The sequence below is a fragment of the Orbicella franksi genome, chromosome 12, assembly GCF_964199315.1.
Source record: "Orbicella franksi chromosome 12, jaOrbFran1.1, whole genome shotgun sequence".
NCBI classification, from domain to species: Eukaryota; Metazoa; Cnidaria; class Anthozoa; order Scleractinia; family Merulinidae; genus Orbicella; species Orbicella franksi.
Window position 1 is genome coordinate 15,820,611 of NC_138156.1, and position 13,819 is coordinate 15,834,429.

At 39.0% G+C, this 13,819-nt stretch overlaps 2 protein-coding genes across 3 annotated transcripts in view; one reads left to right on the plus strand and one right to left on the minus strand.

The window, feature by feature from the left end:
* Positions 1-2,597: 2,597 nt before the first annotated feature.
* On the minus strand, positions 2,598-8,390 carry LOC145462399 (selenocysteine-specific elongation factor-like). The gene is made up of 2 exons (XM_081445919.1): positions 7,878-8,390; positions 2,598-4,189 (listed from the first exon to the last, which is right to left on the minus strand). The coding sequence occupies exons 1-2, from the start codon at positions 8,376-8,378 to the stop codon at positions 2,894-2,896; spliced, it is 1,797 nt and encodes a 598-aa protein (XP_081302045.1). The 5' UTR covers positions 8,379-8,390; the 3' UTR covers positions 2,598-2,893.
* A 97-nt stretch (positions 8,391-8,487) lies between these two features.
* Positions 8,488-13,819, plus strand: part of LOC145462375 (major vault protein-like) — a 36,817-nt gene continuing 31,485 nt past the window's right edge. For both annotated transcript variants that reach the window (XM_081445884.1, XM_081445885.1), the window contains exons 1-2: positions 8,488-8,577; positions 11,714-11,871. In XM_081445884.1, the coding sequence (XP_081302010.1) occupies positions 11,719-11,871 (153 nt within the window). In that variant the 5' untranslated portion in view covers positions 8,488-8,577; positions 11,714-11,718. The remainder of the gene's footprint in view (positions 8,578-11,713; positions 11,872-13,819) is intronic.

Genomic DNA, 13,819 nt, shown 5'->3' on the forward strand with positions numbered 1-13,819 from the left:
TCGTGCAACGTGAGTCTGTTTGCATCCCGATTTCAACACTCGCATTCGGGTATTACGTAAATTTTTCAGGCAAGAAAGTCAGCGCCCCCCCCCCCCCACCCCACCCCCCCCAAGTCCGAAGGTGCCCGTACGCCTATGATAATGATGAAAAAGTAGCTTCTTCTCTAACGAAACATATACCCAATTCAAAACTAGTGCAAAAACCATAGACTATTTATGACCAAAATGGCCAAAATCAATACCCTATTAATGGCCAAAACGCCTGAAAAACCATACCCTTTGGGGCCACACATACCTACATAGCCCATACAAGGAAGTACCCCCTCCCACGGGCAATGAACAATGCAGGTTTCTTCTGAGAAATCCGAGAGAACGGTTAGCATTGCAATTTGTAACATGAGTGTTCCATTTGAGGTCCTAAGACGGTTCCACTCCTAAATATTTATGGTGTTGCACTGGTTCAAGTAAACGCACTTTTTCAAAGCCTTCCTTCTTGTATCCGCCCTGTACATCGAAAAGGCATGGAATCAAATGGTTGCCTAAATGGAAATTTTCGGGTTATGCTGTGAATATCCCTTGCGTGCATTACCAAGTCACTTGTGCGATATTTGATGGTATGCCACTCAAAAACATTGCATAGATATTATGTAACCAACAACAGACAACAAAGATATTGTACGTCTTACCCAGTGCATACAGGTTCCTGCCCCACCTTGACCGCAAGGTCCTCACACAGTGCTACATCGAATGTAACATTTTAATTTTTGTCTTCAACATTGTATCGCGCGGCCATTTCTCACCCGCGGTTTTTTTTTTCACATCACGCTTAACGGACTGAGAGAAAGAGGGACTACTCATAGTCTAACACAGAAGCCCACTAAACCATGGTAATAATGCACTCTACACAAAAAATGCACATCTATTATCACCTAGGGGTTCCAATAAACGGCACGCAATGCATGCAGAAGCGATGACGTTTAAAAATTGTTCCTCGAAGATTGGAACATGAGCAGACAAACTGATTCTTAAACTTTTGGGTTAGAAATTTTAGGGGTTTACATTTAGGGTAGTCCATTGGTGGTTCATTCAAGTAGTTCATGTACCAGGTCCATCTTGTTAATCCATGTGCTAGGGGTCAGCGAAATGTACCAACCCAAATAAAAAGCACTCCGCTGAAAAGTTCCTCTCTCTGAAATCAACACCTTATTATCTTTAAAGATATTTGGCAAAGCTAATTACCTCACCGGAAATTAATTTGTTGTTTTAACCATATACTTGTCCAAGAGAAAATCATTTTCTCTTGACTTGTCATATCGCGTGTGCGACCCGCTTGTCTATCTAAAATTGTATGTATCGAAGATATGTTATTATGAGTTTGCCCGTGAGCGCAAATTTATCCGACACTGTATAAACCAAAATCCACCCCCAAATCTTCGTTTAAAAGCTGAAATTAAAAGCACCCCGCTGATCCTACAAACAGCAAAGGAAAGCCGCAAAGTACAAGTTTCTCTCTCGGAAATCGACACCTTATTATCTTTAAAGATATTTGGCAACGCTAATTACCTCACAGAAAATTAATTTGTTGTTAACCGTGTACTTGTCATCAATGAACATTCGTTGTCTTTACTCTGACAAAACAATTATCGATTGTTTAATCACAACCACTCTTTCGTTGACAGAAAACATAAAACAGCACATTTCCAAAACTTCATAAAAAACTGAAAACTGCAAATGAATCGTACCCTGACTTCATTATCACTACTGTAAACTGTATATTTCAGTGCTCATACAATGCTCATTCAATTCACTTTAAGACTGGCAAAAGTACAACTGCGCTAACAATCCGTAAATTTTATGTAGACCCTTCAGCTATCGCGAGTGCGACTTGCTTGTCTATCTAAATTTGTATGTATGGACGATATGTTCTTATTACGAGTTTGCCAGTGCGCGCAAATTTATCCGACACTGTATAAACCAAAATCAACCCCAAATCTTCGTTTAAAAGCTGAAATTAAAAGCAGTCCGCTGGTCCTACAAACAGCCACAAAGGTAACCCGCAAAGGAATGTTACTCTCTGAAAGCGACACCTTATTATCTTTAAAAATATTTGGCAACACTAATTACCTCACCGGAAATTAATTTGTTGTTTTAACTGTATACTTGTCATATCGATTAAAAGCAGTCTGCTGATCCTACAAACAGCAAAGGAAGGCCGCAAAGCCTTCACCTATCGCCTGTGCGACTTACTTGTCTATCTAAACTTGTATGTATGGAGAATCTGTTCTTATTATGAGTTTGCCAGTGAACGCAAATTTATCCGATACTGTTTAAACCAAAATCCACCCCTAAATCTTCTTTTAAAAGCTCCAATTAAAAGCACTCCGCTGAACCTACAAACGGCAAAGGAAAGCAGCAAAGGAACTCCCAGAGTGCATTTCGCTTCCACAGGGGGATAAAAAGTGCGCGACATAAGCGCACTGACATAAGCGCGACAAACTATGCGAAATCACTATCCAAAGGAATGCATGCCTGCCAGCATAAAGCGATTACGTCATCGCTTAAAAATGATCATCTTTTGTAAATGGAGTGTTCAAAGATTAATTATTGAATCATATTTATATCTGTATACCTCTCTCATATGAGCTTGCTTGCACATATTTATCGTCAATATTATTTGCATTTTGTCACATTCATTGTACATTTTTTGGCACTTCTTAGTTCTCTGATGTTAATTATTACTGTATTTTACATTACATGTTATAGTATATAGACCATATTCAAATACTATTCATCGATCTTCATCATAACAAACTGACAGTGCAAAGAGACATTCAAAACTTATTACTATTATGCATGAACAGCACACTGGACATAAAATAAAAGACAGTTTGGCTCAAGACTGTACCATTTTCTTGTTAGGATCATAATTGTATCGCTTAAATTCCAGTATTGCTTTGATGGGCTTTGCAAGTTGCTCAACAGAACTGGTTGGCCCTTCTGAAGTTGTCAACATGGCTGCTTTATTCTTCCCTCCCTTTTTCTTTTCACTTGAAGAGAGTTTCAAAACAGTATCAGAAAACAAACCAGAAGGAATCCTGATCTTCACTTTACCACTTTGACCAAAACCACCCTCAATACTTCCTTGCTCTCCTGTTGAGAGTTTTATCTTCATGCCAACAAAAGTTTGAATGTTTGTTTCTTTCTTAAAAAGAGAGTGTGCAATAACAGAATAATTGTCAGCCATCCTTTCAACAACTCCTTCTCTCGTCTTGATCTTGTAAATCTTCAGTTGTGGTAGGAAAGTCTCCTTAAAGTTTTTGTCTCTGACGGGAACTAGCAATCTTCCATGAAAGGCTATTCTGCAGAGGTTAAGGTGGATGTCTGTGTCAAGACGTGAGCCAATAACAAGGGAATTTTCTGGGCAAGTCACTGGTGTTTCAAACTCAATGAAAAGCCATTGATGGCTTGAAGAAGGCTTGTTAACAGAATCTGCATTTGCATCTTCAGGTGTGTTGACTAAATGGTTGGACTGATCTGCCACCTCTTCTTGAAAAACATACTCTTGCATAATATCAAAGGTGTGACTCTCCTGTGATGGATCCATTACCTGCCCAGGGGGGAGGCCAAACACTTGGAGCTTACCCATCACTGTTTCATGGCCAATTGTAATATGGAACTTTGACTTGGAATTGATAGCTCCTTTGTAATAGGGTATGTGTTTCACTGAGATAACAGCTGCAAAGATTGTTGGCACCGTACAAGGGCTGCAAACTAGACCCCTCTCCAACAACTTTGGGTCAAACTGTGTAACACAAATTCCCACCCTGTCTCCCTGAGATGCTTCCACTGTAGAGGCCTTGAACATCTGCATGGATTTGACTTTTTTAGTAATCTTCATGGAAGGAATCTCAATTGTGTCATTGACCTTGAGACTACCACTGAGGATTGTCCCTGTCATGACAGTGCCCTGGCCTCGTATGCAGAAGCAGTGGTCAACCGCAAATACCAGTGGTCCTGATGGATCTCTGTGAGGGAGGTAAGCCAGGGATGAAAGTAACTCAATCAGCTCCTGTGTACCAACTGGATTGGATTCTGGAGAGTCTGGCCCTCCAGGCTTTGCTGAAACTGGTAAGATTGCAGAGCCAGCAAATTTGGTGTTTTGCAATGTCTTAGCCAGCTTTTTGGTCATCTGAAATAGAGAAAATTATTAGGCATACAAAATGCAAAAGCAAACAAAATACTGCTGCCACCAACTAGACAAAAAAGTGTTTCTGTAGAAGGTGCCAAGATCCAAATAGATAAACAACAAGGCAGATAACTTGTCTGCTATGTGGGCAAGTGAATGTTGACCAGGACAACCAGAATATAAATACCATAGACTATATTAAATATTATTAAAACAAGCATAAATGTGTTGGAATGGTTAGCAAAAAGAGTAGACACAAATCAATGTAACTGCTCAAGGTGAATTTAACTGGGTTCATAATGTAAATAAATTTGAGAAAATTAACTTAAAGTGCACCTAACCCCCAAATTTTTTTTTCGCTAGAACGAATCTACTTATTATTTGAAATAGTTCTGCGAAAAAATTTTTGAATTCCGTTAAATCCTCGATTTTCTGTGCCACGACGAAATCTCGAAAATAGCTCCAAAACACCGCCATTTTGTTTCATGACCGAGTTTGAGGAGAATGGGTCCAGCGGCTCTTGTGACGTCTACCCAGGAAGGTTGGATATCTCATTTCCTCTCATTTCCTTCAGGATGGTGCAATACACATTCAAAAAGTGCGCAGAAAACGCCTTCCAGAGGTGCTATCGGCTGTTGCAGCAATATTCCAGATTTAAAGAAAGATATACTGTACAATTTACTGACAATGATCGCCTAATGGTGCAATAAGGATGTAAACGATGGTTGATTTTGTCGAACTGAAACAAGCGAACTGAATCTGTGAGAATCATTGAAGAACTCTCACTGGAATTTGTTCCGCAGACTTTCAAACGCTATTTTCATAAATTTTCTGCTTAAAGCTAACCAGAAATTTGTAGAAATACTACCTACAACCTATATCTTCCAATCCCGCAATATTTATAACATAACCAGCAAAGTTGTGTGATCCGGTCATGATCAAGAAGCGTTATACTGATATGTAAATAGATCGCAACTGTACGCCGCTAACCAACACTTATTTCTGTTTCGATTTAGATGAAAGTCGAAGATTAATCCTCTAGAATTACATGATAACAAAATTGTTAGACTCACAGAGTTTTTCGAAGGTTTGGAAATCAGCAGTGCGACAAAGATTCTGTGCAATAGCATCGAAAATATGACCGCGTAACATTATCTGCGGACCGCTTAGGGAACACATCCTTTTCGCTTATCTGACGAATTTCACTGCAAACTTTGAGAACAATTTACATGGGTTATTTGGAGTTACGACTTAAAACGTGTGACAATGTGAAATCGGTAATTGTATGAAATGTTTCCTTCCGCCTTGCTTCCGGCAGCTTCAAAAATACAGGTCCAAACAATACGATTTTCAATCGATCAAAGCCAATGTTTTGGAGGTCATCAAGTCTCGAAAACTGCAACACGTACGTCGTTCTTATAAACATGAAGCATTCAACTGAAAGTAAAACACAAACTGGATTTAACAGAACGTTGACAAAATACATTCTCAGTAAGGACAAATGTAAAATGAGATTTTACTGTCACGCCAGTAAAATATAGTTAATGGAGCGTGACGTACATTCTGAATGAGCCGTTCATGGCGGCATCACTTTCTATAGAGCTATTGAGCAGTTATATTCCAAAGGTCAACAAACTGTAAGCGTTATTGTAGCTAAACCTAAAACATTGTAGCTTTGTTATCTTCTGAACGTTATAACGTACCATAGCATTGGTGCAAAGCATTAAAGCACTATTCATGTTTAAGATGTTACACGTGTTAGGGTAAGCTGTTCGGTAGTACAGCCTTTTCTACTGGCTTACAAGCAGACGAACGTCTCCGTATAAAAGCTCGGAAAACTGTTCGGAGTCCATTCTGAGTTCGTCTAAGCAACGTAGCTATTACTTATTGTAAATCTATCGTTTAATTTTCCCTCCCTCCCTCCCTTTGGAGACGAGGTTGGTCATGTCTTCCTGCATAATAAACAAGGGGTCACTCCTGTGTGGTGCGGTTAAGTCTGCGCAGCGACTTCCCCCAAGCTTGTTGTTTTTTCATCGCCTTTGAACATCGCTTGCTAACCGATACTCTTGTCCGATCCAGCACGTGCTGTCTGTCATTCAGCTCGTAGTGCTGGGGAGATAAGTGAGGTTGTTTTGTCACGCTATCGCCGGAAGTCGCATGGGCTAACCAAACGCAAGGCAGCGTTCCCCCATTAACGCCATCACGAGTTGTTTGTATTTGAGTAATAGCTCTGGTTCAATCGCAAGGTACCACGGTTAACTTACTTTCGCTAGGAACAACGACATTAACGGGCTATAAACACGCGTGGGAATCTTATGTTTAGTTGATGAAATTACCATCCAAAGCAGTCCTTGAGTTTTCTTTCCTGCTTTTCGTTTGCCTGCTCCTCCACTTCATATCTAGCTTTCCATTCCTAATATACAAGCAGCTCGTCCGCAAAGACATCTTCCCCGTCGTCGCTTGAAATATTGTAAATTGCTCTCAAAGCTCTAAGCAGTGAGTTCACAGTTGTCGAACGTGCTCGATCGAAGTTTATTTCGGAGCCTTCCGAATCGAAACTTAACTCTGACTCCAGTGACGAAAAAGAAATGATTCTGAGACAAAACTTGGACGTTTTAGTCCCAAAATACATCGGAACGATTAGTTTTGCGTTCTATTTTCTCGAGCAAATACAGAGAGTTGATTGAGGCGCTATTGTGTTTGGTTCCTGGGTAGACGTCATCAGGTACCGCCACCCCAGACTCTCTAAAACGCGGTCGTGAAAGACTTAATCGCGACTTTGAAAGGGCATAGAAAATCGAGGATTCAACCAAATTCAAAAATTTCTTCGCCCAAATGCTTCAAATAAAGTCTAGATTTGTTTTAGCGAAAAAAACATTTTGGGGTTAGGTGCACTTTAAGTATGTGGTCCACAAACAGCATGGTGAAATTTTTTTATACTATCAAATTTTAATATTAAAGCATAAGACGCAACATTTGGTAAAGTTTAAAAAAACCTGTACATTGAGTTCAGAGACACCTTAAAGTTTTGAAAATTTAAGGTGGTTCATGTACAGAATTTTTTAAACTTTGGCAAAAGTTGCATCTTATTACGCTTATTAAATTTGATAATATAAAAAAAATCTTCTGTGCTATTTTTTAATTATAAGCCCATAAAGCTGTAACTAAGGGTGTTTTTAGCAAGTCATACTCTTGCTATGGTAACCAATTGTGTCACAAAAATGATAACAACCTGTTCATCAAAGATTGGGCAGTTTTTCGATACCATGATTGTAGCATGACCCATCAAAATCTAAGTGATGGAAACTGTTTGAATTGTGCTTGATGTTTAGAGGGCGGGGGAGTTCACTCTGAACTTTTTCTCCATAAGACGGTGCTTTTACTGCATTTCACTGACAGTAAAAGTAAATGCCCTGGGTATCCCCCAATTTGATGGGGAGGGGGGGATGGTGGGTGTTTCAAATGACTGGTGCACTACAAAAATAGTGATTAAAATTACAGAAACAGGAGATTGAGATGACCAAAACCACCGCAGCGCCATATTAGGAAGCCCCCATGAATAAAATGTTAAACTATATATTTATGTACAATAATTTATATATTAAAAAACAAAAACTCTATATAAGCAAAAACAAAAACAACAATTAAATTTCTCCAAGAAGTAACCAAAACGTACTCAAAATAAATTTACCTTTTCGATTAATACATCCCTCTTTTCCTCTTTCAACAAGTCGACCTTGTTTAATACGACGACCATCTTTTCACAGAGAATCTCTCCAATTACGAGACACTCCGCTGTTTGGGTCTGCATCCCTTTAGTGACATCTACTACCAGCATCATCATATCAATAATCTGAGCACCTCCAATAATAGTCCTGATTAGAGAAGCGTGGCCTGGACAATCAACGAGTGTGAACTGAAGAATGTCGTAACCATGCTGCTTCAGATGCTCTGGGATGGGAACTTGGAAAGAGGAAAACCCTAGATCAAGAGTTATACCACGTTCTTTACTCTGAGGGTTCTTATCAAAAGATGCCGTAGATGCAGTTGAGCTCAATGCTTTGGCAAGAGACGTTTTTCCACTGTCAATGTGACCAAGAACTCCAATGTTAAAGTTCAACACCCTTCTACAGGGATCCGCCATGCCTCGATCGTCCCCGCTCGATTTAGGCCCTGGGGCCGGCCCAGCCATGTAACCAGGCCTAAGCCTAAGCACTCCCTCAACACTCCCCTGTTTGGTTTTTGCTGATCTTTCAAAAATATTTCCATGACATCATTTCGTCATCTTGTGATTGGATAATTAGGTCCTGCACCTCTGGCCTGCACCTTTTAGTTTCGATCGTGCAGTCGTGAATACTTACTTTCGAAACAGGGAAAATCTGCAAGGCAAGGTGGGTCTTTCGCCTTCTGTGTTTGGTATCTTCTTTACTTCATGCATTTGTTCGGACGATAAACTTAAGTTAATTATTAGCTGGCATTGCAGATTCAATCTACTTATTAAAGTAGAACACTCCTGCAAGTTTAAGCTTAATAAGTTCCATCCAAACGGAATATGGTTCTTTCAGTTTGTAGCTGAAGCAGAATCTTTACGTCGCACACTATTAGCCTCTGCAAACATTCGAAACGTAGTTTACAGTATGGGGCCCAGTTCTCGGCCACAAAAAACGTAAACTTGTGTTTCTTACCTTGGAATAGCCGTAAGGACTTAGAATTTCACGCATAACTAACTTCAGCATTCAGTTTACACATGTAGAGCTATCGCCTGCAGAGATTCCAACCCTCCCGATTTGATGTGTTGCCTCCCGCTCTCCCGATTCATTTCAAATTCTCCCGATTTATCATAAAATTGTGAAAACAAGGGGAAAAAATGCTAATCTTGAGAATTTTTTGATGTATTACACTTTCTTCTCATATTATCCCCCCAGTCTCTCACCGAGTGTTGTGCAGACTCATCAGGCCAGCAGTCTTACTCCATTTAGCAGCTCAAAAAAGATGGATTAACAACAGTAAAGAACAGCCCAAAGATGTCTGTGATAAGAATAAACTAAAGACCTTATGGAATAACTCAGAAATGATGTCAAAATGCAGCAAAAGGCATTTGAGAAAACCTAGATTTGCAAAATTTCCTGGGGGGCATGCCCCCGGACCCCCCTAGAGGCTGGCGCCTTTGGCGCTAAAAGAGTCTCCCTATTTTCCTTCAAAAGGGGTTGGAATCTCTGTGACTGGTCTACGCTGTTTTCTCCTGAGTAATAACGAAAATGGTAGCTTTGTTCGTGGGCACAGTTATCAGCCAGCGGACCCAGTTCTCAGCCACAAAAGAGCGTACGCGATATCCTCAGAATAAACAAGGCTTTATTACCATTTTTTGTTGTTAAATCGCTTATAAGACTTGTGTTTTGATATTTTGATCACAAATTATCCTTAATGAGCTTTGTTTCATGTTAGAAAGGGAAGTTTTTTGCACACCTAGTTTTTCTCTTAAGTGCAGTCAAGCGAGGCTAAAAAGAGTTGGGTATTTAAAACGGGGTTAAGTCAGAGCTCATAATTTTCAGCATGCCACCCCATTGCAGCTTTATTTTTACAAATGACTTGACACGAATACTCCACACAAAACTATGAGCGCTTTTAGTGTTGAAGGCGAGCAGGGTGGCTGAGAATAGGCAAGTGCGCAAAAGTACTAAGGAAATATTGAGGAGTGAATTTAGGTCAAAGAATTAAACAGGCCAGGAAAAGTTTATATTTAACAGATAGCTTTATCACTCTACATCCTTTATGCCAAGAATTGGCTCATTTGGGCTTTCTAGACGGACAAAATATAAACTTGAATTAAACCATGTAATTTGAGTAGCCGTAAACAAACATGATTTCGGGGAAACCAAATTCACCTACCGTCGCGTCACCTCGACATGCTCACAGAAAAACTCGGCAGGACGAAACAAAACTCAGCAGAACGGAAGAAAAGGAATCAAGCTACCTTTGGAAACAATTGCTTTTTATTCAGATTCATTTGGGGCACGAAAAATAAATGCTGAACAAAAAGTGGCTGAGAACTGGGCCCCACACTGTACTAGTTGTTCTGTTTAATAGTGTAGACCATTTCTATGGCTACCAAGAGAGGGGGCTAGTATTCTGCTCTTGTAAACTCAGGCTGAAGCTTATACAAGACTTCATGCCACCTGCTAAGATTCTTTCATTATAACTGAGAGATTGACATTCAAATACTTTTCATTTGCAGACGAGGTAAGCTTATTAAGTTTGATTGCTTTTTTTGGGCTTATGAGCTTACACTTTAATACAGTTAATTGGCATGTCGAACTAATAAATTGTAGAATTGCAAGTTTTTATTTTATTACGCACTTAAGAGACGTTTCTTCTTAAAATACATATGCAGGTCATTCTGTGGAAAATGACTTTATGAGCATGTGAGCTGGGAAAAGCAGGTCTTTGGGGGGGCTATAAGAGGCCATTTTCAAAAAATAAGCTTTACTGACTAGACCGAAAATGCTGACATTGTTAAAGTTTAGTATGTTGAACCGTGAGAGAAAATATGAGCTAAAACAAAGCATCCTAACAAAGCATCCTAACAAAGCATGTATGACAAATATTACAGAAGAGTAAAATTCTTGGCCATGCTTGTATGCTTACTTTTAACAATTATGGCACCAGAAACTCAGAAGGGGTTGAAACTTGTAAGTGCCGATATTTTACAGCTTTCAAAATATTCTTCAGTTTTGCAAAGTAGGCATATTTGGAATAGGTACAAGTTGATGAATACAAGTATTCACAATTCTTTTTAATTGGTTTTGCAGCGAGTTACTTGTTGAAATCTGACCTTATACTGTAAATTTGTTACAAAAGCTAACAAATAGACCAATTTTGATATATTATAATTCAACCTAAGAGAATAGACCTCAGTACAAGGCTCTGGGGAATAACTACAGAGCCTAATGTGCTAAGGTCTATTGTGTTAGGTTGAATTTTAATATGTCGAAATTGGTCTAATTATGGAAGCTCACTTATGTTCTATGCAATAACAAAACAGAAGAATTCAACCAAATTTAACCTTGTTTAACCAGTTTCTAAACATGTCCAACATTCACAAGTAGTGCAAGATAGCGTGCACACCATGAAGGTATTGCGAGAAGCTGACTGCTTTGTTCAAAGTTACTCAAAACAACTGATCATGTACCTGCCTTTTTCATCGCTTTGGCTATGTTAATAGGGTTTCAGGCTAGTTAATAGGTTCCTCGGGAATTAGCATGAAGCTTACTAGAAATTTCAATTTATTCAAATGTGAACAGGCTTTAAGGCGACATGAAATCATGTGAAGACAACAATAATAATGTGTGTTTGAATTTTTTATCAGTGGTAACTTTCTTTTTTGGACCCTTGTCTGTCAATGTCCTTTTCCTAGATGTTCTACTGTAGCACTAATTTTATGGGTTATTAATGAAATTAAGATTTATTTGATTATTTGAATATGAAAATTCAGATTAACATGTCAAAATTGTTTTCAAATGTATATAGCTTGAATGATGAGCAGTAGTCGGCGTTCTACCCCTCATGACGAGGAGAGTATCTACCGTATCCCACCTTATTATTACATTCATGTCTTGGATCAGAACACCAATGTCACCAAGGTTGAAGTTGGTCCAAAAACCTTCATTCGACAGGACAATGAAAAGGTAATGATTCAATTAGCCAACTTGCATTTGATCTCTATTATAATGAAAATAATGCATGTATGCTTGACTCAGTTAAACATTTAGGCAGGTCTAGGGAAGGAATCCAATTAAGAAAAACATAGGAATGGAGTCCTGATGCAATGTATACTGTGAGTGGTGGCTGGCTGTGCGGAGTTGTAGCTAAGAAAATAGTATGCTGTCAAAGATTTTCATTGAGCCAGCTTAAAGAAGGCACATATTTGATGTCTATTACAATAACAATAATACATGCTTGGTACATGTATGTATGGTACCTGGTTCGCTTTGCGCTTACAAGATGACTGACGCAGGATGTGGAAAGAGTATGCTCAAAACAAGATTTTATTTCAATTACCTTACTCATGATAGTGGCACCATTATTCAAAGTAGTTAGGAATTTATTCAAACCTTTCCATACAGATGATATGGTTTGATATCAAATTTTTGTAGGTTTGTAATCTAAAAACTGTTTGTTGCCCTTTACACTGGGGGGCGGGTACTCCCAGAAAAATTGTGTGGGGTTATGTAGCCTGCTTCCCAAAACAAAAACTGGATCATATGTCTGAGTGGAAAACCTGTCTGATATCTAACCCAGAGGAACACTCCCATATCAATGTTAGCGATGCTCATCGTCTCACAGAGAGTGTAGATCAAGGATTTTGGTCTCACTTTTTATAGGGTGTTCAGAACTAAACTATAGGACTATTTTTAGATGTTAAAATAACTTTTAGGGTGCACTCAAAGAGATAGCAATTAAAAAATGCTCTCGTTTTCATTTTTAAGCTTGATTTCTGCCACTCTCTCAAGTTTGGTTCTACTAGCCCGGGCTCCTTTCCCGAACAGCAGCTGGTGATCTATTCCAATTTTCCGGCATTGTTCTATTACAACTCCACTTGCCTGTTATAAATCTTTACATGAATGGCCCATGATGATAATAATAGGCAAAGAAGAATTGTACATGTTTCTTGAAGAAATTGTTTTTATTTAATCTTTATTTTAGATTTGGTATGGATTGTGTAGCCATGAGATTACTTCCTGATGTACTTGTATGTCAATGTTGAATCAATGCAATCAATGACTAATCAATGACTGAAAATTTTGAGGCCTATTGATTATTCATTGATTATCATTGGGTTCTTCCAGAAAAAATCCACACACCCCGATGGATGGGTTTCTTGAAATTTACTCGGGATGGAGAGATCAAAAGACTATGGTTCTAAATCCAGGCGGGAGGCGAGGTTGAACCCAAAAGAGACTTCTTCGGTGATCATTTCCAACTGAACGTAACCTCAAACTTTTAGATGTGTGACATGTGACACTTGAGCACTCTCTGAATCTGAAAAAAGTTGAAATCTTTCAGTTATATCTTTCTTTCCTGATATACTTCAAGCCCCAGGGGGTACTCCCAGAAAAATTGGGTGGGGGGTGTGCGGCCCGCCTCCCAAAACCCTTACCCTATTTATGACCAAAATCTGCGATATTCCCTACTCTATTTATGGCATGACCAAAAATTTGAAACCCTATTTATGACCTGACCCTTAAATCAAAACTCTTTTTCAGACCTACATTATAATTAGTTCCCTAGTTCAGACCAATGTTAAATACGGTAAAGATAATTTGTGAAGGGTTTTTGTTGATTTTCTTTTTGATAATGATGAAAAAGTGGCTTCTTCTTAAAAACATACCCATATCAAGGCTAGAGTGCAAAAACCATACCCTATTTATGACCAAAATGGCCAAAGTCAGCTAAAATTGATACCCAATTTATGACCAAAACGGCTGAAAAACCATACCCTTTGGGGCCGCACATACCTATATAGCCCATATGAGGGAGTACCCCCCCACCAAGTTACCTACGCAGGTTCTTCCATAACCATTTTTTGGCAGATAACGTCCAAGAATGTGCAAACCTTAATGCAGTTTATGAAGA